At 48.7% G+C, this 27,068-nt stretch overlaps 1 protein-coding gene across 1 annotated transcript in view; it reads left to right on the plus strand.

Moving 5' to 3' along the window:
- The window catches only part of LOC144105008 (multidrug resistance-associated protein 1-like), a 156,264-nt gene that overhangs the window by 112,739 nt on the left and 16,457 nt on the right, over nucleotides 1-27,068 (plus strand). Inside the window, exons 21-28 of the mRNA XM_077638229.1 lie at nucleotides 678-843; nucleotides 10,663-10,862; nucleotides 12,335-12,461; nucleotides 15,976-16,077; nucleotides 17,309-17,455; nucleotides 20,951-21,109; nucleotides 22,590-22,756; nucleotides 24,745-24,939. Coding sequence (XP_077494355.1) covers nucleotides 678-843; nucleotides 10,663-10,862; nucleotides 12,335-12,461; nucleotides 15,976-16,077; nucleotides 17,309-17,455; nucleotides 20,951-21,109; nucleotides 22,590-22,756; nucleotides 24,745-24,939 — 1,263 coding nt within the window. The remainder of the gene's footprint in view (nucleotides 1-677; nucleotides 844-10,662; nucleotides 10,863-12,334; nucleotides 12,462-15,975; nucleotides 16,078-17,308; nucleotides 17,456-20,950; nucleotides 21,110-22,589; nucleotides 22,757-24,744; nucleotides 24,940-27,068) is intronic.

Genomic DNA, 27,068 nt, shown 5'->3' on the forward strand with positions numbered 1-27,068 from the left:
GCTTTGTGTGATGATGCCCGCACCACAAAATTCGAGTGATGAAACGCGCCAAATTTTCAGATTGCTTCCTTATTTACAGACCTTCTAGGCTTAGAGAGTACGCGTCGTCTGACGTCAGAAAGCGCGGGAGGTTCAAACAAGTCAACGATTTTGGTCTAAAAAGCGGTCACAAAGAATTGACCGCAATAGAATTGACATCCCGTTAAGAAAATGTTTTGTTTTAACTTGTGCGGACGCGAACAAAACGAAAAATAATTACATTTGGGAGAATTCAATTTAAAAAAAAGTAAAAAATACTGCTTGTACGTTTCCCGGATCACCGCGTAGCGACGACAGGAAGTTCGCGTATGCGACAGGACGGATGCAGCCGGTCATGACCGGAAGTAGACGCGGGAAAGTAAAACGTCGCGCGAGGTTCCGGCCAAATTTGCCGATTTTGGCGGAGCAAATATCGCTGCTCCACGGAGCGATCCGGGATCGACGTCTGATCCCGATCTGCCATTGGAACAGACAACTCGCTCTCCCATTTTGCCATTGGAATACGATTGCTCCCAACAGAGCAGAAAAACTTGATCCGGATCTGCCATTGGAATTCAACATTAAATTCAACTTGCGCCTCGTAACCTACGCAGCTAATGGGAGTGCACTGAATACGATGGATTGTTGTGCCTGCCCAGGTTTTCGAAGGACATCGATACCGCTGACGTGACACTGCGGTTCAACCTGAGGACGCTGTTCATGCAGTTCTTCAAAGCAATTGTGGCGTTTATCCTGATCTCAATGGAGAATCCTATCTTCCTCGCTGCGGTCATTCCACTGCTCATCATCTACTACTTTGTTCAGGTGACCAGGTTATCTATCTTTTTTTTAAGTTTGAGCTGATTTTTGTCCCCGAAACTCATATTGATGTCGATAAGGTTATTCAGAAGATCTCATAGTTCGCAGACTGTGCTGGTATCTCCTGACTGGTACGAATCGGAGCGTGTAGGTGGTCTTCCCGGTGTACATTAAATATTGAGCCTACAACTCGGACCGCTGTGAAGAACAATGCGGTCGCATGCCCTAAATAAATTGCTACAGATTTAAATATCTACCTTCATTGTGTCTCATGTCCAGCTTATTCCGGCAAACATTTTTAAAATTGTAAAATTGAAACACATTCTTACGGAGACATTGAAGGCAATAATCTATTCTTCTGATATGTAGCAAAATCTTTCTTTTAAATTGTTTCCATCGAACGCATCCAACAGCTAAGACTGTCATAGCAAACCGGGAACGCTTTTGACGACAGCAAAAATGATAATATATATAAAATACAACTCTGCAGTTAGGTGATCAGCGGATATATTGATTATTGTAGCGAAATCTTGCAATATATAAAATTGCGTTCATAAAGGGTTTCCCGCTCAAAAATGCTTTTGTCCAGAATTGCTGGGTATGCTTCTGTAGAAAGCGCCCCTGAGTATGTTTGTGACCGTTTGCTTGAGCCTTGAATCTTTTTATCGTACTAGTGTTAGGATAAGAGGGAGTTGGGTGAATTGATTTTGCTTGCTCACCATAGCGCAGAAAAATGAGGACAACAGAATTGATGAATAGCGCCCATCGTGCCTTCCATTCTGTTGTACTCTTTTTTTCTGCTCTATGGTGTACCTACGAGGGTGCCGTTGAGTTGTTACTTCAGTTATTTGCAAAAGGTTCGTATGGTTAAAGTAACACTCCAGGTGTCTACATGGGTTGTTATGCAGAATCTTGATTTTATAACACAAACGCATTGAGTTCATCTTTGTCATCCTGTAGGAAGGAAATTTAAGAGTCATAACACTAACGAGAAGCAGCAAATAGTTTGCGGCCTCGTTGGCGCCGAAATGGATCGAGCCGTTCCGCGTGCGAGAGATGCTTTTCTCGCTCGTTTAAAGGCTCGAGGATTTGCGGCCAAAACCCACAGGCTGACTGGTGTAAGAAAGAAACGCGAACAGCCAGGCGCCAACACGCCCCGCTGTTGGAATTTATTTTCATCGCGGTTTTACCTGGGTGGTACAAAAAAGACGTTAGAGTCGTCCTAGAATGTATCATGGACGAGTCTAGGATGTTTTTGCTATCACAGAAGTAAAAGCGCAGTGGAAATTGAGACAGCGGAGCGTGTTGGCGCCGGATAGTTCGCGTTTCTTTTCATCGAGGTAGTGCCTATGCGACCTGAAACGTTACGTGCAAAGGGGCACTGCTGGAGAACCAGTGAGGAACAACGACACAGAATTCTTGACTTCGTTTTGTAGGCATTCATCCGTAGTAGGTTGCTGTTGACATGTGTCATCATCTTGAGCGTGACTGCGTCCACTGCAGGAAAAAGGCCCCCCTCTCGCTTCTCTCTCCAATTAGCCCTGTTCTCTGCCAGCTGCGACCGCTGTATCGCCGCAGACTTCTTAAAGGGACACTGAGGAGAACCCTATCAAAATTTTTTTGTTAGCAATATCTAATAGTTCGGCATTTCATGGCTTTGTTGACGCTTGTCCGGGAGCGAAAGATGCATTTATTTCAAAGAAATTTGGATTCGAAGTTGAAAAATTTTTTCCCGCCGCTCCGATTCAAACTCGAGAACTCTTATGACGACACGGAGAACTCTTATGACGACACAGAACGGAGTGACGTGAAACGTGACGTAAACCGAGACTCCGTGATTTCTGGCGGCTAGCGGTGTGGTCTAGCAGCTGCCGAAATGAAAGCTACCGCCGCCGCACGTTGAAGGCATCTATCTATCTGGGGTCGCCACCGTCGCTTCGTTTACGTTTGCACCGGCGTCTTGCAAGCGTTACGATGGATCCCGTTCCCGAACCCGACGACGTAGTTCTCGCAAAAACTCTGGCCTGCATTTCAGCGACCTCAGCCCCACAGAGCGTGCGATGTTTTTGAGGGAGCACGGTGAGGTTAGGCGCCGGCGGGTCGTTTCCCCCTTCCTCAGTGAGCAGCCGTTGCAAACTAAATATCATAACCGCAGTGCGGGGAGTCGCAAGAAGCCAGGACAAGGTCGGCGCCTTGCGCCCATCGGAGGCTGGCCGGGGCTTTGGGGCCAACGGATTGTGATTCCTTGAACGGCGCGGTTGCATGGCGCAGCAGGCGGCGTCGAGGTCTCCCACGGTTGCAAGGGCCATGTTATTTATTTATTTTTTGTCACAAAAAACAAATGGGTGCTTGAGCGCGGTCGCGTTTAAAGTCGGCGGCTTGAAACCAAAGCCGGCGCACGACGCTTCAACGGCTTCCGCTAGATCCAACGGGTCCACTGGATCTGGCTCTCTCGCTAACTTTCATGTACTTTCAGGTATGTACTGTGAATGGATTAAAATAGCCGAGCTCGAAAAGAACAGCTCCGCCCAACGGCCGCAGCTATTTTAAATATAACGCGCACCTCGCCGCGGAGCCAAATCAGTCTGGCCGGGCCGGCGGCGGCTGGCGCACTCGGTGCGAAATAGATACATGCTCCAATCTCCCCCGCCAGTGCGGTCAGAGTGCGCCGAAGCCGCCGAACGCGTCGGCGGTCAAGCGCAGCTGGAGTATAGAGGGTCTCGCTTTGACCGACGTGACTTCGCCGTGCAGCGCGCGCGCGCGCGCCTCGCCGCAGCGTAAATGCGCCTTAATAACAGGGCCTGCGCTCAACCGCTAACCAACGTATTCAGCGGCGGCATCCATGGGAGCCACTGAAACCGCCCGCCCACTCACTGAATAAAAGTAAAGAAGTCCGGTGCCGAGGTTCTGATTCGAACCAGGGCCTTCGGCGTCTGAGGCGGAAACGCTACCGCTCCGCCACGGCGGCTCAAGTTACAGCCGTCAATAAAGGCGCATCTAGTGAATGCACTCTTCTGATGCAGAAATCTCCGCGCTTTCGCTAGGTATATCCTGGCCTAACAGAGCTAGGCCATCAGAAATTTTTCTCAACTGCCTTGTACCTTGTCTCCCGTCCCTAATAAACGATTTCCGTTAAGTAGTTTGAAGTTGACTGGCACAACCGGGAATGTTTCGCCGGGCAAGCGTGCGAATACACAAGTGCTGCCTTGTACGATCACCGACCATCGTGCCATCATAGCTTTTCATCGACCGTGGCGATCATCTGACAAGCCTTCACAGGCTCCTTCAAAGGTTCACTACCACTTGAAGCGCACTTTGAGTTCCTCTGCTATTCGGCGCTCGTAAATCGAAGCGCGTCAAAAACAAACCCACGGGGCACGCAAAGCTCATAGACGCGAAGCGCCATAACAAATCGAAACTCTACTGGCCGCCTGTGGCGCCGCCAAGCATCCGTTTTCTTTGCTTCAAAACATTCAGGTTGTCTTTTGCCTGCCTTCCTTGTGTGATAAAAGTGCACTATTGGTTCTAAAACAAAACTTACTTCAATATTGATCTGCGCAACCTACCTTTGTCAGCCTCAGAGATTCGCGCTTTTAAGTAGGATCGAAAATTCCTCCAATGTGGCGTCTCTTGTCCTATGGCGTCACCACGCTTGTACTTGCGAGATTGGCCTGTGGTGGCGATACCTGTATTTTGATTCTTGCTATTTTCTACCTTACAAGAGCTTTGTTTTCAGAAAGAGCGGCGTTTTTGTGATCAGGAGCTGGTGTTCTATCGATACAAGCCAACTTCAATTTCTCCTCAGTGTCCCTTTAACATCATCCGTCAAACTAACTTTCTGCCACACTAGCGTTTTTGTCTGCGCAGCTTGTTGTGAGTTACCGCTTAAAGCGCCAGTTCATAGGGTGACAATTCCGTGGAAGATGTAGTTTCTGCAGTCTGGAAGTACACAAGGCGAACACAAAAGGTGGGGAGTCGCACGCATTCTCGTTGCGGAAAGAAAGCGCACTTCTAACTCAAAAAGCCTATTTTTAAAAAAAATTATGTAAAGTCTTAGATGAAACACCCTGTATAGTGTGCTAACAAAGAGGCACTGGTCGGGCCGTACGGGTGGCCGCTGTTCCAACGGGAACCATGGTACCGCAGTCAATATTTTCATTATCAGTCCCCAGTCTGTCAGATGACCAGAATGTACAGTAAAACATGTAAAAATTGTACCTAGTAAGGCGGTTGAATTCCCAACTTCTAAGCCTTCTTTCCCGGAACAAAGTCCGATTTCAGCTACGTGAAGTTGCAAAGAACTGGCTGCAGCGCAAAAAATGCTCCTACAAAATTACGCTGTCAAATCAAAGCCTGTTGGCGGCGTTGGTCTGGAATCTTTTTCGTTCACACTGTGAGTATTTCAGTAGAGTCGTATCCTCTATGTTTGCTCTGGAATTGCGGTATAGAAAAGCGGTGCCGCACTGTAGTGTACAAAGCCAACCACCGTGGTCTGTGGGGTTGAATAGGGGAGATATAAATACGTTCTCCCCACTCAATCGCGGCTGACACGGTTCAAAGCCGCCCGGACCCCACCCCGTGATCGCGTACGCTACCTAGCGCACGCCAACCACGGCGGGCCTCGCTCTGAGGGAACAAAGGAACGACACATTAGCTGGCACAAACAGGCATTTATTGCTACAGCAACAATAACTCCAGCTAGCAACAAGGTACGCTAATGATTCAAGGATGTCCGGCTCACCAGCAAGCTTCCGAGCCCACGCTAGGGCAAGGGATACTCCGAAGGCCGGACGGGACGAGTACGGGAGTCTGTCTCCCCGCCGCTTCCTCGCCCCGCCGGGGAAGAGCGGAGCCGCGAGCGACACATCCGCTCGCGCCGGCGATCCCAGCCGCAGCGCCCCATGCCCCCTTTCTCGCGCGTGGGCTTCAGCAGTCTCCCGCGCAGCGGTGCTGGCGCCCTCTCTTGCCAGTTAATGTAACTGACAAGAGAATGCGTTCCTCCTCGAGGTGGGACTGCTGCTGCACTGTGCCTCGCGGGAAAGCAAACACAGGGGGCTGCAGGGCAGGTCCCCACAGGTCTTACCATGGAAACAAAGCGGCAGCTTAACCACCTTAGTCTGAATCATCCGTCGCTCCGCCTTGCATTGTATGATGTGCCAAAAAAGAAACAAATTTTTACTGCTGTGCCAACAGCAGGAATATCTATTGGTTTAATTCTGTCCCTGCTGAGACGGTTGACCACGTAATTGCACGCCTGGTTTTATGACGCAAATTTCTTGCAGGCATGGTAGGGAACTGACACTCAACAATTGGGTAATGCGTAAGTGTGCAAGCAAAAAGATGACGGGCGATATAGCTTGGCATTAACCACGAATTATCGTGCGTTAGCCCCATTAGTCCTGGTTTTGCATAATCTTGACTTTCTATGCTTTTGCTTGACCTGAACCTGCTTACTCTCGTTGATATATCATATGATGTAATTTTGCGTGATACTGCATCATTTTAGACTTGTGCTGCGGTAGAACTGGTCATTTTCTACATTCACAGATCCCTAGGAGCCCTGATTCTGCTCCTGGCGCAGAGGTACAACGGTTAAGCGCTACGCACCACTGCCCTGCAATGGCAGGTGCTGCCATCGGTGGTGTTTGTGAGGTCCATGTTGTTCCTGAGGAATCTCTCGCGACTGATCATTAGTTGAAATGCCGCGGAGGGCCGTTTGCTCACAATCCAGTGGACAGCTTGTGATGACGTCATATCGCCACGTGACCAAGGTGGCCCACGTCCTAGAAGCAGGCTTCGGACAGACAGACAACCACTTTTCGGCGGATTGCAAGTACTAGGGAACTAAAGCGGCCACCACAGCAATCGTTCACTGCAGACTCGGGGAGTCAGTGATTACTATCGTTAAGCCCAAATCAGCGCCTCCTCTATTTTTACAATGCCTGTCGAGTAGGGCCGATCCGACCGTCCAACACCCTCTCCTATCCTCCTTTCCTGCCGGCTAGCCTTCGCGCCTGCTCCACGTCTGTGGGGTAGAATACCATCTTAGTGGCGCCTGACGACGGAAAGCGGACGAAGACAGTTTTTGAAACGTTCTCTCTTTCTTCGTGTGGCGGCGCTCTGCATCCCTCATAGTAATCGGCTGCCTGTCAGGTACGCGGCCGGTCTAAAGGGGAGCCGCGCCGCCGCCGCCGCTACTCGAACCCGGCCGTGTCAGGAATTGACGCGTCATAGAGCGAGCCGTGCGTGACGCTGCTCATCGTGGAGCCACTGTGGGCGCTGGTTTTCAAAGGGGACACAGAGTGGGGTGCAGCCGTGTTGACGTAGCTACAAAAGATTGTGGCGACTTGTTCGAATCGTGTGTCTTTTAGCTACAGTGCTGAAACTTTCCGGGAGAAGTACTGAAACCGCTTGGTGGAAATGTGAAATCACAGGGTAAAGGTAGTTACTAATAGGTTTGCTATATTGGTTTGCGATTCAATCACGTTTAGCAAAAAATATGAGAGAATGAAATAAAGAAAGACATTTTAAATGTGGTAAATCCTTCCCGAGAAGGCATTTTTCTAAGCTACCAAGTACGCAATCGTTTACGAATCTTCTAATATCTTTACTTGAATGAATCGTAATCAGCTGGGTGAATGTCGGCTTCTAGGTCATTTTTCGAGGGTGGGGTGCAAATTTGTGAGGGGCCCAGGCCAAATTTGGAGGTCGCCATCGTGTTCGCCGCAGTGAAATTAGGTTGAAAATCGACTTCGGTCAAAATCGGTCGAATTCATATTTTTGGGTTGGGTGGGTCAAATTTGAAACTGGCTCGGGCCAAATTTGGAGGTCACCATCGTGTTCGCCGTTGTGACATTAGGTTGGACATCGATTTTGGTCCAAATCGGCCCGATGGTCATGAGCCTGTAGATGTTTTCGCCTTAATAAGCGGCGCAAACACTCCAAGCAGCGCCTCAAACATGCCAGCCGCAATCGTCAAGTGATGAGCGGAGCGAATGCCTCAGCCCACCTCTGCAAACGGCGATCTAAGCTCCAGCCATTGCGCTGGAAGAAGCGCCGCGCCGCGGATGAAGCGAGATCTACACGAGAAGGGGTGGGAAGCCAGAATCTGACAGACGCATGGTGTAGGAGATGGGCAGAGCGATAACCAGAATGCCAAAAGCGCGCGCCTATACGTAAGCATGACGCAAGCAGTCCTACCATCCTGGTAGCTCCACACGACGGCAACTAACTGAAGTGAAGCGTACCGATGGCTCCCATTGCGAAGCGGGCGATGCGGCTGGCATTGTAGAAATAGATGAGGCGGAGCCTAAATGCTGCATTTTAGCGACCCATTTGATTTTCAAGTGGCCTGAGTAATGTTTTATTTTAAGAGACAGCATAAGAGTTTCACTGCAGCGGAAAGCCGGCACCGCACCGAGGGAAGACATTAAAGAAATCAATAACGTCGTAGCTGGGGAGCGGGATCCGAACCCGCGGTGGCGCTAGTAAATCAGTTCTGCTGGGCGCTGCTCCAGACCACTACGCCATCGGCGCTGCTTGTTTTAATCATGACATTTATTACATTAAAATATATATTCTATTTACATGAGCTAAATTATTTAAGAAGCTTTCAGGAAACGCCACAGTTGTTTCGGGCGATAGGTGAGCTAGTGTAAGTAGAGGGCAAGCACAGGCTCAGCAGCACTTTGGTTTGAGCTAGCTGGTGATATAGCTGATGTAATGCGATGGCGCCCGTACTGTTTACTGTGTGTTTTAGTCTGTTTTCTTGAACCATTGCATTTCATAAAAAGGGTTAGCCTTTCCATGGGCCACTTCCTGTTTGCTTCATTTGAGGTTAGAGTTAAGTTCTGCTCCAGGAAATACTGTGGTGGTGTCAGTTTCCCTGTTGAGATGATGGCCAAATGAGGTGGGTCGAGCAGGTTAAGATGTTCTCTGGTGCAACCGAATGCAACGAACTTTGTCTTTGTTGGGTTTATTCGAAGCACATTTTGATGACACCGAGATGGCAAACTGGCAAGACCAGGATTAAAGTTCGAAACTGCAGTAATAACGCTATTATTTCTATTACAGAATTTGTCACTATCGTGAAGTGTACTGCCGCAAAGGTTTTCAATGCTGGTTTGTTCTTTCTCACAGCCTCTGGCATAGCCTGCTATATTTTTCATGCCAAGTCATCGGCGCCAAGATCAAGGGATGCCGACCGTCGCACTTTTCGTCAAGGCTGCGAGCACCGCTTCTCGGCGATGGACAAAAATACGCTTGAGGCGATGAATGAGGCGCTTGCACTGCACAGGCGCTCGCATCAGAAAATACCTGAAACGCCGTTCATCGTCTGGTTCATTTCGGAGCGCCTTCGCATCGCAGACAACCCGCTCGAGAGAGAGATTGAAGTGCGCGCGAACCAGCAGCACGCGCCCATTGGCCCATTGGTTGCCTTGATCTTGCTTGAACGGGCGCTTTTGAGCCGATGCCCAGGCATGGGAAATATAGGAGGCTATGCTCCGGCACGCGGCTTTATCACTTTGTGACGCGAGAAACGACCAGGTTTACTTCGAATGATCGTGACCACGCGCAAGGGCTTCCACACTGTTCAAGATTGTAGTTTCTTCTGCAGTTTGTCTCGAAGGTTGTTTGCCAGCTTTAAATTAAGCGCGGCAGAGAGCAGCCCAGCATTCCGTTGCAGCCGAGCATGTTCGTTGCTATCGCCGGCGCCGAGTTGTTCCTTTCTTTGTGGGTACAAGTCGGTCGAATAAAGAGTTTTGTTTGGAAGCCTTTCGCTGTCATCCTGCTCGCCCAAATGCCGTCACTACACCATGAGATTAGAGCATGATGAAAGAAGTTTAGGTTTATGGTTTATGGGGGTTTAACATCCCAAAGCGACTCAGGCTATGAGGGACGCGGTAGTGGAGGACTCCGGAAATTTCGACCACCTGGGGTTCTTCAACGTACACTGACATCGCGCAGTACACGGGTCTTTAGAAGTTTGGGATCGAACCCGCGTCTTTCCGGTCAGCAGCCGAGAGCCATAACTACTGAGCCACTGCGGCGGCTGATGAAAGGAGTGACCTCGGTAAATAATTATTACCCTCGCCTACTGACAGAGGTGAACGCCTTCAAACGGTGGCCACACTGACCGTCGACTCTAAGGGCATCCAAAGCACTGTTCTGCTTCTTGAGAGTGCTTTGCCTGCGTGATAGGCTCTGACTACGCCATACGTTCTTGATTTACAATCGAAGCGCTCTCTCTTTCTCTGTTATATCACCACAATCCCTTTATATCTTCACAATCCCTTGTGTCAATTAAAGTTTTCACAACCACCACCACAATCCCTTCCTCCCAGTGCGGACAGGAAACCGGGACTTTCTTCTAGTTAACACGCCCACCTCCTCGTCCCGTTTCGATTCCGGTTCCTGAATAACCGAGTCCAGAGGACAAACTCGGGCCTCAAGAGCAGTAACTTGTGTGCTAATTTCATCCACGAGTGCTGCACGTCAAGAATCCTGCGCTGCAGAGCGTCATACTTCTAAAAAAATAAAGCTTACTGACTTATGAACCTCTTGGACAGTAATCATTGCTTCTTTTTGGTATTTGTCTCAAGGCAAAGATCAAGGTTCTAAATTTTTGTCTCCAAGGGGCTGGGAGTCCACCTGTTTATTAATATACTCTATAAGAAAGGTGATATTACCAAGGGCGATCCACGTCCATTTGCCACGGGGGCAATGAACTGTATGGCGTACATCGTCGCCTGCAACGATATCCAGGTGCCGCGGAGTATGCGCAAGTGGGCACTTCTGAATGCGCATATGCGTTCGTCTCGACAGAAATTCTACATCGCCACGTCGCGCCAGCTGAAGCGGCTCGAGTCCATCTCGCGGTCCCCGATCTACGTGCACTTCTCGGAGACGGTGTCCGGCGGCAGCTCGATCCGGGCGTACGGCGCCGGGGAGAGGTTTGTGGCCAGGTCCAACGAGCTGACCGACGTCAACCACAGCAGCTTCTTCCCGAGCATAGCGGCCAGCAGGTAAGCCGGGGCTCCAAGCACTTGCCTTTACTCGATGTAGGACTTAGTGAAAGGGAAGCGCACTGAACTCAAGCCCGTTCTTGGCGCAGCCGCAGGCTTCCGAATAAAGCTGAATTTTCGCGGTATAAGGAGTCCTGGCTATCAATGACCGCTTCCGCTGTCAGAGATTTCGGAAGGGAATCGTAGTTGACTGTCGGGCGTGTAAGTAGTAAGAGAGCGCCACTGCAGTTCATCTTAAAACCGGTGTCATAGGGACAGCCGAAATGGGGTTCGTAGCTCCTGTCGCTGAGACAAGTGGGGTCATTCTTATCTTGTTCTGCTCTTCGGCGTCAGTGGCAGTGTGTGACAAGCCCAGCAGAAAACACAGCTGTGTGAAGGCGGCGATAAGCAAAGAACTCTAGAGACTAATGGACACAACGCTGAGTGGTAACACTGTTCCTTCAAACAGCGGATATTTGGTAATGTTTGTGGGCCTGTTGATTGGCTATACTCCACTCGTTGCGGCACAAGAACGCTATGCGTTGTCCTCCCTTACCGTGTCTCGTCAATCGCTCTGTAGTCTTGGAATAGAGCTACTGACTCGCCCAGCATGACGTCTTGACGCACATGAACCCTTGTGAGAGCTGAAATAAGGCACGGGAGCGTATACCTGTGTCATTCGTGCTGTCGGTTCAGACTGCTGCTCACTGCAGTTGGAACAGTGTGCTCAGCAGGGAACGAATGCGGGCTAATAATGATATCCTAGTCAAAATCAAGAGGAAGAAATGGGATCGGGCAGGGCACGTAATGTAATGCGCTGGTCCTTAAGGGCAACAGAGTGGATTCCAAGGGGAAAGAAGCATAGGATGGGGTGGCAGAAAGTTAGGTGGCCGGATGAGATTAAGAAATATGCATAGACAGGGTGGGCGCAGCTGGCACAGGACAGGGTTGAGTCGAAAGAAATGGGAGAGGCCTTTACCCTGCAGTGGGCGCCGTCGAGCTGATTATGATGATGATATAGAAGAGAAGAAACAAGCGATCCACTAAACCACCTTCGAGATGCAGACGCGATGGACACCTTGGGAAGGTTGGTTTTTTTCACCATATCTTGCTGTGCACTGCCACTTCTGGAAAATTATTACTATTGCTTTTTCCCAGACTACGCACGCCTCTCGGTTTTGTGCAATGTACTGCTCGTTTAAAGTTCTTGTGGAATCCCTGTGCGTTTTTACAATCACAAAACTGCATGCTCGCAGAGTTGTTTTTTATTTCTGTTAACTGTCGTCACTCCAGATGCATCGCTGAAAGCGTTTGTGACAACGCGATCATGAGTGCCTGCGTCGAGAGCCGCCGACGACCGCCGCATTGGCACTCATTGGCACGTGGAATGTGGTGGTGTGTTTAGAGCACGTAACACCTTGGCAGTGTTTCTGTCAAGTGCGACTGCCAGCCCCGGGACAAACTGAGCCGCGATCTTCTCTTGCATTTGCCAGGTGGCTGTCCATCCGTCTGGAGTTCCTCGGCTACAGCATCGTGTTCATAGCCGCGCTGCTGGCGGTGCTCACCCGGGAGACGCTCTCGCCGGGTCTCGCTGGTCTCTCTGTGAGCTACGCGCTTACGGTGGGTACCAGAAACAGTTGACTCTTTGCTGGTCATGTGCGGCGTTGAAGACGCAAGCGTTTGAACAAGCACTATTTTCACAATATGGTGCATACGGTACAAATGGGAGTAAAATACAGAAATAGCACCTTACGTGATTAGCAGCTCACACCGCAGATCTGTCAACTTGTGGCGCTGTTTGAAGGGATTGAATTTTCAGTTTTCCTAGAATTTGAATGCAAATAAACATATCGCTTCACTTGTGAAGCGGAAGCCAATTAACGAGTTAGCGGTAAGAAGGAAAGCAGAGGAATTTAGGATATCGCTGCAGAACATATTCGGATTTAACAGAGGGGTGCGACCTTAATGTCCGAACAATGAACGATACTCTCACATGTATCATTACGGGGTGGGCAGCAGAAGTAGGCGGCAGGATGATTCCACAGGCTACAGGCAAGCTATGCCAGGAGGCGAAATAGCCGATTAAGAAACGCCAAAGCATGATGGCGTCTAAGCGTGCAGACATACTAGAACTGGCAGAGTTATCAAAGTTAATAAATAAGCGCACGGTAGCCGACATAAGATATCGAGTATTCCCTAAAGAACGAAGATAGCCTAAAAGCGGTGGAGAGGAAACTGGGCACAAGTTAACACCAGTTTTATGCTTTACGAGACAAAGAGGGCAATGTCATTAGCAATATGGATAAGATAGTTGAATTGGCCGAAGCGTTCTACACAATCTGTACAGTAGCCAATATAAAAAGAACGTTAATGAGAGAGGCATTAGCGCACAGCAATGGGGCGTCGCCCCAGTAAGAAAAGACGAAGTAACAAAATACTTAAGGAGCAATGCAAAGGAGTTAAGCAGCTGGTGAGAATCAGGTAACTTCAGCTACTCATATGTTGAAGGACGGAGGGGAGATTGGGCTATCAAAACCAGACACGTTTTTACCCAATGCTTTATGACCTCGACCGTACCAGAAGCTTGGAATAGCGCTAACATTATCTCGGTTCATAAGAAAAGAGACTTCAAGGACTTGAAGAACTACAGTCCGATCAGCTTATTGTACATTGCCTGCAAACTATCTAGTAAGGTTATCGCTAATAGAGCCAGGGCAACATTAGACTTCAATCAACCATTAGCTCGGGCATGCTTCCGTAAAGGATACTCGACAATAGACTATATTCACACTATCAGTCAGGTGATGGAGAAATGCGCACAATGTAACCAACTCCTTTTATATAGCTTTCATTGATTACGAGAAAGCATTCGACTCAGTGGAAACCTCAGCAGTCACGCAGGAATTTCGGAATGAGGGTGTAGAAGACTCTTAAGCGAAAATGCTGGAAGATATATATAGCAACTGCACAGCTACCATAGTCCTCCATAAAGTCAGCAATAAAATTCCAATAACGAAAGGTGTCAGGCAAGCGGACACGATCTCGCCAATGCTATTAACCGCCTGTTTACAGGAGGTATTCCGAGGCCTAGCTAAGTCACTCAGGAGATGAACTGCAAAGCATGATCAACGAATTAGACAGGCAGAGCAGAACTGTGGATCTAAATATTAGTATGCAGAAAACCAAAGTAATTTACAACTGACTCGGAAGGGAGCAGCAGTTTACAATTGGTAGCGGTGTGATTGAAGTGTTAAGGAAATGTGTGTACTTGGGCAGGTAGTGAACGCTGATCCGGATCATGAGAGGGAATTAACTAAAAGAATAAGAATGGGGTGCAGCGCATATGGCAGTTTCTTTCAGATCATGAATGGCAGTTTACCAATATCCCTCAAGAGAGAAGTATACAACAGCTGTATCCTAATACGGTCTTAGCACAGCAGTCCTAACACACTGAGCTTGTTGCCGAATGTTGGTAGGAAAAAAAAACAAAGCAGTGAAAAATGCCCGTGCTTTGTACATAGCGCTGTCAGCATGATCAATATAGCAGTCGTCGTAAAGCTCACTGAAACCCACGTTGCTGATGAACGCTTCAAAAGCAATTCGCAAGTGACATTATATTGCCGTGTAGCACTTAAAGATGGCAAATTACATTCGATGCAAGAAATCTGATTCGCTTTAAAGACTTTTGATTATTCAATGTCAGAGTATAGCAACGGCCGCCATATGCATCTACGCAGAGCCAGCGCTTCGGCACGGCGCATACAGCCGTGGCATCCGACGTTTCTTGTTCTGAAAGGTGTCCTTGGGAGACATGGTAAATCAAGCTTGCGATTTGCCGGTGGATGTTGTAATTTACACCGGCGGTATATCTAATGCTCTTTTACGCACATTTGAGGTCGCAATTAATCCGGAGACCTCTCCTGGAGCTTGCTCGTCAGCGCAGATCGAAGGCTTTTTTATCCTAGTACAAAAACTTGCTCTATCCCTAGAATGTGTTCTTATGAATACCTGACCCAAATATAACGCCTCGACACGCAGCAGATGACTAAAAATGGCGCAAAAAAAGGTGACGAGCTCTGTCCCGCGAATTTTTCACAATCAAGCTCTACTTTGTGCCGCGCGTCTACGTTGGTACATTTAGGAATTACTACTGGTCATATTCTCTCAGACGTCATGCAGCCACCGTGGCCGCGGCTTTACAAGCGGCCGCGTTGTGCCGGTGGGCCATGAAACTCCGCCCGCCGGGAATTTTCCGCGCGCATCGGCCGCCCGTGCGGGAGCGGCCAGCAGAGGAGCGCACACCACCCAGCGTGCAAAAAATTATGAAATTAAGGGAAAGGCGCCAAGAGGCTGAAATTTATTTTTTGACTAGAGGAGCCAAATTTATACGCTGTCCGTTTTGAAATGGCGTTTCGCATCCGTCTGGTCCTCTGCAAGCAATCACTTTTGATGAGTGATGAAGCGATCACTTTTGCAAAAATTTTCAGGCTTGTAGTGCGATTCGAAATGGGATATAACCTTTGCCAAGGACAAAACGCTTCAATATTTTCTGTTTAGAAGATTGCCTTTTGAAAGAATTTACACGAGGGGCCTCTTCTTCATCCATCATAGAAAGTGACATTGCGGTAACAGACGTGGAATTACAAAGGCAAGTTGACCGGCGCACGCTTCAAGTAGCAGGAGCAGTAGTTGACTCACTTGAAGGGAGCCACCATGAAGGTGGCGGGCCTGAAGTCTGAGGCCCAGCTGGTGTTGCAGCTGATCTGAGGTGAGCCATGCGCTTCAAGAAAGAGGGATGGAGAAGGGAGCTGGGAAGCGTTACTGATCATTAAGAATTCTAGAAGGAAATGGACCAAACTTGCATATGGTCCTAGGCAGTCATAGCATGCTGTTGTATGTCATGCGTTCTATGTCTTTAGAAGAAAGTTCGTGCCGGTGTGAGCACCACGTTGAGTTGAATGGGCGAAGTGGACAGAGAAGGATGTGGAGTCGGAATGGCTTGTCTCTTCTCGCAGAGGTTTTCATACATTCACCAACTAGCTCAGATAGCAACTCTGCTGTCACCTGTTCAGAAGCATCACCACATAAACAATATTTTTTAGCAGGCTCTTGTCTACGCTCGTTCTCTGCGCAGGTTACGTTGACGTTGAACATGCTCGTTCGGGCGACATCCGACGCGGAGACAAGCCTTGTGGCCGTCGAAAGGTGCTTGGAGTACACCCGAACTCCGCAGGAGGTGAGAGCTTGGAGGCGCAATTCCACTGGGCCGTACAGCACGCCGATATCGGCAGCTGCCGCTCGTCAAAGCGGGAGAGGCATGCGATTCTCTAGCAGTACCACGGCACTTGAGCAACACTTCCATACGGTATACAAACGAGAAAGTGGAAATAATTACGAAGAGAACGCCTTAGTTAATGCCGGTAAGAATCAGCTGACGTTGCTTGGGGTAAGAAGAAAACAGTGAATAATAACAGCTGGCATGCAAGGTTATGTACTAACTTGGAGTATAAACTGAAAGACCGGAAACATTGAAAGTATTTGAAAGGATGATCTACGGGGGCTCTGCTCAAGTTTTTAAGGGGAGGTAATGACTCCGCAAACGTTCTGTAATTCCGAAAGAAAAACTGGTCAAAAGGCTTACTTGTTGAAATAGATGTTACAAGTATGTGAAAAACAAAGCATACTAATTATGCGACAAATCGGTCGGAAAGTGGGCATAAGGCGACGAAGAATGCGACGGAACCAACGCAGAGAAATGTGTATTTTTCTGCTTGTGTGGCGCGTTGCGTCGTGCCCTGTGAAAATCAGTATTACGAAGCTTTAGGCAGCCCTAAACGACAGCTGTTCTTCGTTTTTACCTGTGGCGTGCTCTCACTGGGCTCTAAACCACACTCAGTACAACCTGGCCCCGCCCCTTCGCAGGGGCGTATCGCCCTGGCTCGCAGCACTATGAGCGCGTCTCATGGTACAGAATAGCTCTTAGACTTTGCATTGCTAAACTCCCTAAAGAATGACTGTCCAGTTCATCTCCAGAAGCTGGCCATTCGGATGGTCAGTAACTCAATAGAAACAACGCCTCCCTCGACGAGATTCCCTCACGGGCCTCACGCTCCTCCCTCAACCTTTGGCCACCTTGTTTTGTGTTCCCAGTCGGTGAGTGTAGGCATGCACGGTTTTATTGAAAAACCCTTTAACTGTTTTCAGTCAAAACCAGTTGAATCTTTGCATTCGCCATGTTCGCTTCTCATTTCGGCCCCACCTGCTGGCGCAGTTTGTGCATTGCGATCATCAGCCTAACTACACTTGGACTGTACGACAGAAGGGCCTGTGCCATATCCCTCCAGTTAATGCTGTCCTTTAACAGCTGCGGCCACCCTCTTTCGGCCACCTCCTAAGCCGTAGTCTAAACTATCCGATATTTTGTTTGTCTGTTACTAAATCTGTACGCCTGTCTCCCTTCCGGTCAGGCGCCATGGGAGAGGCCAGAAACGAAGCCGGACGACTCGTGGCCGACAGCCGGCCGAGTGGTCTTCGACAGGTACTCCACCCGTTACAGGGACGACCTCGAGCTCGTCCTCAAGGGCATCAGCTGCGACCTCAGCCCTGGACAGAAGGCAAGATCATCTCGCTTCGATATTCACCGGTCTCCGTCGATATTTAACTTGCATTCGAACCTCACAAGCAGATTAGTAAGGAGTCTCCTAAGAACCGTCAATTTCTTTATACTTGCATTATTAGATGAGGCTGCAGTCCTTTACTACGTGCATTTGTGAAAGTATTTTCAAAAAGAAGCTGTCTAACTCACTCATTGCGAACGTTCACTCAACGCACTAAGAGCTAACATGCAAGCGCTAACGTATCCTTCTCATCGCGCAGGAGCTGAATCCCAAAATAAGCTTTTGCGAAGTACGACTGCGCGCGCCCACGCGTTTATTGAACAACGAGAAAACGCGTGCCTGATAGCAGCATCCGTGGATCGCAACGAACTCTCGCGCTGGCAATCGACCCTGTTCTGCATGGAAGTGGTACTGAGTTGAGCTTGCAATTCTAGACGTAGAGTGTAATTAGGCATTGCACTTTTCAGTTTAAACCGAAAAAAACGGAAAAAAATTGTTAAAAGTAAGCAGAATTCACTTTTCAAAATTCTCTTTCAACCGAAAAGATGAGTATTCTTGGCATGCAAGGCACAGCTATCGTTGACTGTCTTGTACAGATTACGCAAACTCAGAGTTTAAAATTAACCAAAAAGGCACACAAGGGCGCGATGAGACGCTGGTTAGATGCCTCTGAGGACCGAGAAGCACCACCTCCTCGCTTCATGCTATAACTAAGCTCTGTTTGTTCACTACCATCACTCGTTTAGAACCATCAACTCGAAGAGGGCGTGATGCCCCGCTCTTCCCCGTAAACAAAGCGCAACAAACCAGCGATACTGACAACATAGCCACAGAAGTAAACTTCTGCTTGTGTTTCTGTCTGCCCGCTATCTCATTTAACAGGTGTTACTCTTTTAATTACCATAGCAATTTCCACAAGCACAGCTCCAAGTATTAGGATTTGAACGCCAATTACTGGAAAACAAACTGTTCGTGCTGACATAAAGGCCGAGATAATCCCTAAGCGACTTTGAACCTCACAGGATTGAGCCATTAAATCACCGAAAAAGCCAGTGATTAATTCGTTGAAAACCATATTTGCCGAAAAAAATGAAATTTACGAGGGTGCTATCGCGGGCTAGTTGGTTTAACATTGCTCATAAGGGAACGGCGCAGAAAAACTACTTCGAGTGGTCCGCCATTCCCATCGCGCCAACAGCAGCCTGGCTCGGTCAAGAACAGCGCTAATTCCCTACGTACACGAGGCAAGCCACATAATCAAGAAAATAGCCGCGAAGCACGGAATAGGCATGACTTTTTCGGCGCCCAGAAAACCAAGAAGATCTGCCGAAAAGCGCGTGCAAGATTAAGCACAGGACGCCATATTTAAAATCATGCGTGACCTCGGCTCTGTATGAGACACCGCTATCGTGTGGTGGGTTCTACATTAGACAAACAGGAATATGCATCAACGGGCGTCTAATGGAACACTCGAATTCACCCAAGACCGGCGCAGGCAGCAACTTGCCCATTCACTGCAAAAAATGCTCTTGCGTGCCAGCCCTGGACAAGACAAACATTTTGAAAAGATACCTCGGAAACCACACACGTGAGGTACATGAAGTTTACCTAATTCAAAAACGAGGTGACACGTGTGTCAGCAGTCCATTCATCGACCTATTGTCAAAGGAGATGGCCTATCTAGACGAGCGATTTTAGCGTACTTTTTAACTTCCTAACTTTTTTACATAAAGTGCTAGCCACGTTTTGTTTTTACCCGACCGCATGCCCATCATCGATCCTTCACCTGCATCTTGTTGTTTTCATTCTCTCACGTGACCCTTCCCACAGGCATCGTTCCTTGTAAAAACATTTAGAGATTTTAAGATTTTATGGCTTTTATCCTACCCTTTACACCGCCCCTGACGTTGTCTCAGCTGACAGCTTGCCTCGAGACTATTTAATATGTGTGTGCACATTTTGAATAAACATCAGTTGTAAGTTAGCGCCTGTGTTGTATGTTCCTCTTTTCGTCCCGTGTCTGCGCTGTTCCCTTTTAAGCAAAAACTGAAACTTTTGTTCTTAAATGAACATTGAAAAACTCTGGTGAATTAAAAAAATAGAAACCGAGGGTCTAACCCTTATGTATAATGAAGCATTCGGTACACCCCGCCCGGCTAAACCGTTCATTGATACTTGTTTGTGGTTCGGGAGTTACTCAAGAGACACTCTGAGGTTACCTCATTCATGCTGATCACAAGGGTGCTATTGAAAATTATCTCTGGTATCCGCCTATCGCCTTGGCTTCGTCCGCGATGTGTTCTGAATGTAAGCCTGTCTAGCTGTGTGTGAAAAATTCTCTGCCTCTGCGTTGCATGCGTTTGTTCATAGCGTCCGCGCGTCTGCGCACGGATGCTTGCTTAAGTCGTCGCGAAGAGCGGGTGCGCGCTATGTTGCGCCAAACAGCGAAAACAAAGCGAGACGCTAAGCGTGCTGTCCAGCCCCCCCCCCCCCCCCCCCCCCCCTCCTCCCCCTCCACCTCGAAAAAAGAAAGCAGCTGTTAACCGGCAGCAGTGAAGGAAGCCGAACGCGCTGTCGGCATAACTAAAGCAACTAGAGGCGGGGGATCCTCAAGTCGCGAAAGCATCCTGCAATAAATGCTGCACTGCTTGAAGAACACAATCGGGTGAGAGCGGAGGCAGGGTAAACGGCCAGATGACCTTAACAATATTCGAGAGCGGGTACGTCATTTGTGAGTCATTCTAGAATGCGCTACGGCCTTCCCGCAGGGCATTTCATCCTTACATCTACTGTCGATGGCGAGATTGAATTTGTTTTACCTATGAACTGACAAGGCTAGGAACAGGTATGTGGGCAGTGGCATAGCCAAAAACTTTCATCGCACGAGGGTCTGGTGACCACAGAGACACTTAAAGAAGAGAACAGAGGTTGGTTGCTGCGCCGACGTGCCATATACTCCTGCAATGGCTATGTGCCATTCCTTATCATTGCCAGAAATTCCACGCAGCGCCCAGCCAGTGCCGCTAAGCCCATCACGTTCCATTCTGCAGCCACTCGGCCTTTCTCTTTGTTTCTTACATCACGGACGATATCAGCGTGCTATTTTTGAAGGCTCAAAGCCATGTGCCATTAAGTGGCGGCCTGAGAAACTACATGCGCACGTCATGAATTCCTGGTAATGGTCAGGACGAGAACAGCGTCTCAGTAAGCAGCTTATGATTACTACCACCGCCTCGGCTGAGGTAGGGCGCCTCATTGATGTCGGTGAAATATGCTACCAGCGCTGAAACAAGGAAGGAGAGCAGGCGCGGAGGCAGTCACTTGAGTCCGCAGCGTTCACTTGTCGCCTTCTGTCTGTCCTCGACTTTTATTGCTGGTAGTTCAAGGACTTGCTCAAGGCCAGCTCTCTCTGCTATGTGATGCTACTTTGGAAGGACTTCCGAGCACGGAATCTTGTTGTGAAGCTTTGGGATACCTCTGTCTTCCCTTCAGGTCGGCATCGTGGGCCGTACGGGCGCCGGCAAGACCTCGCTCACGCTCTCCCTCTTCAGGCTCATCGAGGCGGCCGGGGGCGCCATCTGCATCGATGGCATCGACATCTCAAACCTGGGCCTGTACGACCTGCGCTCCAAGCTTACCATCATCCCACAGGCAAGTGTCACCTAACTGCCTGACGCGGCTTGGAAAGATTCGTTAGGAATAGAGAGAAAGCATAGGGCCTTCCGTAAAAAAGAGCAAACCTTCCCAAACTGTCACTTTATAGTCCGATATAACTCAAGAACGAAGTGGCAGTTGCCCTTGGAAGAAGTGCTTCCAGCCAAGGGCCGCTACGAATTCTTATGGCGCCCTGATGGATCCCCCTGGACCTACTGACGTGATATCACTGGGTATACGACAGATGAAAGGAGATTAACCACGGGGTCCTGAAAATTGCCCGACCGAACTGGCTGGAGGGTCTTTTTTTGAGAAGCGTCTGCTGCTTTGTTCTTGAGTCGTATCCGACTATAGGTAAGATAACATTGGGATAGTCGGATGATTTCCTCAGTGCAGCGGCTTTCCAAGAGGTTAAGAGAATGTGTACAAGAAAACCTTTTTATAATGCTGTGGCCGAAGTAGATGATTTATGATCATGTGTTCCTGACGGGTGTTCTGGAGTGTTAATTGGTTTGTAGTTACTTCGGTTGGGTTCTCCAGTACAGGCGCTGTTGTTAGTAACTACAGAATTAAATTCTTGACAGAATGCTTGTGCTGCATGATGTAAAAATTGAGAACAGACTGTGAAAATTATATTTTTTGCGATAACATTAACTAAACTCCGAAAAAGTACCGGCCCATGGCCGGATAGGAAATAATGCTTCCACTATTGCAACCACTACTGCCATCTCACTGCTGAACCGAGATTTTGCCCTTAAAAATTTTTGTGCCTACTTAAATTGAGGAGAGCAAAATTATAGGAAATTGAGGAAAGCAAAATTATAGGCCTAACGTTAAGAGACAGGAAGCGAGCAAAGTGGGTCGAGGGACGAACACGAGTTAATGACACCCTAGTTGAAATAACGAAAAAAAATGGGCATAGGCAGGACATATAAAGCGAAGACAAGATAACTGATGATCGATAAAGGTAACGGACTCGATTTCAAGAGAAGGCAAGCGTAGCAGGTGGCGGCAGAAAGTGAGTTGGGTGGATGAGATTAAGAAGTTTGTGGGCATGCAGTGTGCGCAGCTGGCAAAGGACAGGGTTAATTGAAGAGACATGAGAGCAGGTGGTAGTGAAAAGCTTTTATTGCACAATAAATAGAGGTGTGGTCCCCCTAGCGGGGACCCACATGCTAGGTGGTGTCGCTTGTCCGGGACCTCATTTATCGAAGATGCCGTCCTAGCTCTCTATACCCAGGCCCTAGCTGCGGGCTTGAAGGCCTGATCAGCCAAGCACGGCCACATCACAGTCCTCTCGTGTCGGTTTCGGATGGAGGTTAAGGCAGAATTTTGGTGGCGGGCCCATATCATGTGGTAGGTATCTGGTACCTCGCGACAGCGCTGGCACATGCCAGTGACCATAGGGTCACCGGCCTTTGCACTGCAGTGGGCATAGCCAGGCTGATTATTATGATGATGATTATCTGTCTCCTAGGACCCCGTGTTGTTCAGCGGCACTCTGCGTTCGAACTTGGATCCATTCGACAAGTTGAGCGACGACGAGCTGTGGCGCGCGCTCGAGCACTCGCACCTCAAGGAATACGTTGCCGGCCTGGACAAAGGCCTTGAGCACCACATCGCAGAAGGGGGAGAAAACATCAGGTACGCGAACATGACCGTGCATGGCAGAGCGAAGAGGCTATCAGAACTAAGTGTGGTAACGCACTGAGTTTAAAGGGGTGGAGAAACTAGATTTTTCGCTGGCATGTTCTCTGTTTCAAAAGTTTCTTGTTGTCCCAGGATGCGTGATACGCGTTCCGCGATTCAAATATGCGCGTAAATAATTAATTATGACATTATTTATACTGGACGATTTCGGTTTCGGTTGTGAGCACCAGGTGTGCTGTGGCGTCATGACCAGGGAGTAGCAGCAATCCTGGTCAAGCGGGCCCCAAAAGTTGTGGCACACGGACTGCTGCATCGTCTGCTCTCATACACATGCTACATACCAGCGCCTTTAGAAATGCCGGAAAAATTTGTTGGTACTGCGATATCCTGAGAAAAGCCAAGCGAGCAAGGGACGTCACTGATAATGGAATAAGCTTGTGCAGGTTGGTAATTCATTGTAACACAGCAAACATAGCGCGGGAAGAACGCAGGACAAAGACGAGGCGGAAGACGCGCTATGTCTTAGCGCTTGTCCCGTCTCGTCTTTGTCCCGCGTTCTTCCCGCGCTATGTTTACTGTGTTACGCCATCGTGTACTGAAACCAAGCGGCTCGTTATGGCTGATCTCAGTCGGCATACCGCCTATGCCAACGCGGTTTCTGCGTTGTATTTCGCTTTGCCAGACTGCGCCGATGCTCGGCGGAAGTTTATGTCGGTGGTCCGTATACCTGACAGTGCGTTAGTCGGCCGATCCCCTGCACAGATTAAAGCGACACTATGTTTTTGGTGCCAACCAATACACGTCGCTGTGTTCACTTCACTCCACCAGCGCAGCGGCGCTGCGAGAGTGCTCATGGTCCCATGGTTGCTGATTACGATATTTGCTGCTCACATTTTCTGCTGCTTGTGTAGCACACAGTCCGTGTATTCGCTAAATGATTGCTTCAAGATAATTGTACAGGATTCAGCATTTACCGCGCGAGGAAAGTCTCTATGACGACGACTGCTTCTCAGCGCCACTTTCGTTTACAAAAATCTGCAGCTGTATGCAGGCAACAACTGCTCGTTCGTTTGGCATCAATTGCAAGCTGCGCTCTATTTATGTTTAACAATCTCTTCTCTTTTGCGCCGATTGTACGTTTACTTGTTTACGCAGTGCGATAACTCTGCAAGAATCGCCTTGAGAACGTTTCATAACGAGGTCGTTGACACTACGTAGGGCCGGCGTACCAAGCTCGTTGTAACTGCTTTTCCGAAGTGTACAGTGCTTCACTTTAAATTGGCTTATCTAGAAGTACTATAGGTGCCCATTTGGGATAATTAAAATGGCTGAAATTGTCCACAAGCGACGCCGACGACTGCTATTATGCACCATGACCACCAAGCACCGTGATCTTCCACATTGCCATAGTATGTTGCGAACAGTTATTTTGAAACTCCATGCTGTAGGTGAAATCGGTTTGTCAACCGCCGCACTAACGTAGTCAGGTAAAGTGATAGGGCAATGCATTTCTCATTTAGGTGTTCTACACTGCCTGTTTCCACGCGGTGAAGCTCAGCAGTCTTGTTCATCATTACAAGTGAGTTTTGCAGTGCACGTGTCAAGATCCTAGAAGTATTATATATTCCCAAAACCCTTCCTTCCCTCTCCCAGAGCGTTTCTGATGAAATCAGAGGAATTCGCCCCCTTTACTCGACTCCAGAGCCGCCACGTATATGCATGTGGGCCACCATGACGGAGAAACCTTAACGGGCTCGGTGCCAAGCAAAACGATTGCCGTGTGGTCCCGCATTTTACTGCCTGTGTACATCTCGTTGAAGCACGGGATGCATTGATCTGCCTCGGACTTGTACTTTCTTGCGGGGCAGCAGAAATGGTTACAATGCTCGGACCACCGGATTCGAGTGGATATTTCGTGCATGCTTACGGGGCACCGATGTCTCCTCGAGAGTTTCTCAAACGCCCCATATTCTCTTGCGCAGTGTGGGCCAGCGCCAACTGGTGTGCCTCGCGCGAGCCCTGCTGCGCAAGTCGCGCATCCTCATCCTGGACGAGGCGACGGCCGCCGTGGACATGGAGACTGACGACCTCATCCAGGCCACCATTCGGCGGGAGTTCACCGACTGCACCATCATCACCATCGCGCACCGCCTCAACACCGTGCTCGACTATGACAGGCGAGTCTCGCTCTGAGTTCACAGGCTTTGATTTACAGTAGACTCTTGTTTACGACAAGGGCTCTTAGGACGAGGGCATGCTTTCTGCGCAATAGCGTAAGGAGTTCAAATGAAGCCGCAATTGGCGAAGAGGCTCCTGTAATGGGGTGTTTCAGAATATAGAAGTAATTCGTTAAAAGAATAAGCCAGCATTAGGGGTCGAGCCCTAATCATTTGCGTACCAGGCGGGCACGCAACGCATAGGCCACGAAGGGACGTTAGTTATGGCGTTAGTTAGAGGTGTGTGTTAAAAGTGTGTTTGAAATGTGTATATGAGTGTGTAGTGGCGTAGTATGTCATGAAGTGTAACCTAGATAGTGGTTAATAATTGTAATTGGTATTCGATATTTGTGATTAGTGATCGGTAATGTAATTGGTGCAGCGATGTAAGATGCAGCGATGGCGTAGAGGTAGAACGTCCGCCTCGCGTGCAAGAGGACCGGGGTTCAAATCCTGGTGCCGCGCAATTCTCCACCGGGTATTAAAAAAAATGCGCGTGTCGATGGAATTGCATAACCAGGCCTGGAGTGCGGCCTGATCTCGGTGACCAGAACCGACAACGCACTCTCTCACCAGAGCAGGATTTGGCCACACTGGTGTAGTACTTGGCCACAACCTTCTATGATCAAACCAATTAACCCTCGGCCCTCAGTCCCCAGCGGCTGCAGAGCAACTGACCACGGCGGCGGTCAGACCTGTGACGCAGCGGAGGGTGCTAAGAATCTCTGGCTCCGGACAGGCCGCCATTGGAATCTGAACCTGGAAACGCTTAACGCTAGAACTTTAGCTAGTGAGGCTAGCCTAGCAGTGCTGTTTGAGGAACTAGCGGGAATTAATTGGGATGTGATAGGGCTTAGCGAAGTTAGGAGGACAGGTGAGGCGTATAGAGCACTAAAGGACGGACACATACTGTGCTATCGCGGGTTAGAGGATAGACGAGAACTAGGTGTGGGATTCCTCATTAATAAGGATATAGCTGGCAACGTAGAGGAGCTCTACAGTATTAACGACAGGGTAGCAGCTGTAGTAATTAGGCTGAATAGGAGGTACAAGCTGAAAGTGGTGCAGGCCTACGCACCCACATCCAGCCATGATGACCAGACCGTTGAAAGTTTCTATGAGGACGTAGAATCGGCAATGAATAAAATAAAATCGCAGTACACTGTACTGATGGGCGACTTCAATGCGAAGGTAGGCAAGAAGCAGGCTGACGACCACGCGGTAGGTGACTATGGGATAGGCTCTAGAAATAGCAGGGATAGAAATAATTTACGGATCATTAATACATTATTCCGCAGACGAGAAAACAGGAAGTGGACCTGGAAGAGCCCTAATGGTGAGATCAAAAATGAAATCGACTTCATACTATGCGCTAAACCTGGCATCATTCAGGATGTGGCCGTCCTCGGAAAGGTGCGTTGTAGCGACCACAGAATGGTAAGGTCTAGAATTAGCTTAGACTTGAAGAGGGAACGGAAGAAGCTAGTGAAGAAGAAGACCATTAACGAGTTAGCCGTAAGAGGGAAAGCACAGGAGTTTAGGATAGCGCTGCAAAACAGATATTCGGCTTTAGCTGAGGAAGATGATCTTGATGTTCATTCAATGCACGATAATCTGACATCAATAATTACGGAGTGCGCAGTAGAAGTAGGCGGTAGGACAGTTCGAGAAGATACCGGGAAGCTATCTCAGGTGACGAAAGATCTGATTAAGAAGCGCCAAAACATGAGGGCATCTAACCCTACCGATAGAATAGAACTAACGGAGCTATCAAAGTTAATAAATAAGCGCAAGGTAGCCGACATAAGGAAGTTTAACATGGAGAGAATCGAGCTTGCTATAAAGAAAGGAGGTAGCCTAAAAACATTGAAGAGGAAACTAGGCATAGGTAAAAACCAGATGTACGCATTAAGAGACAAGCAGGGCAATGTCATTAGCAATATGGATAAGATAGTTAACGTAGCCGAAGAGTTCTACACAGACCTGTACAGTAGCCAATGTAATCAGAGCGTCAATGAGAAAGACAGCAGTGCACAGGAATGCGTCATCCCGCCAGTAACGAAAGATGAAGTAAAGAAAGCCTTAGAAGC

This window comes from Amblyomma americanum, chromosome 9, assembly GCF_052857255.1.
Source record: "Amblyomma americanum isolate KBUSLIRL-KWMA chromosome 9, ASM5285725v1, whole genome shotgun sequence".
In the NCBI taxonomy this organism is placed as follows: Eukaryota; Metazoa; Arthropoda; class Arachnida; order Ixodida; family Ixodidae; genus Amblyomma; species Amblyomma americanum.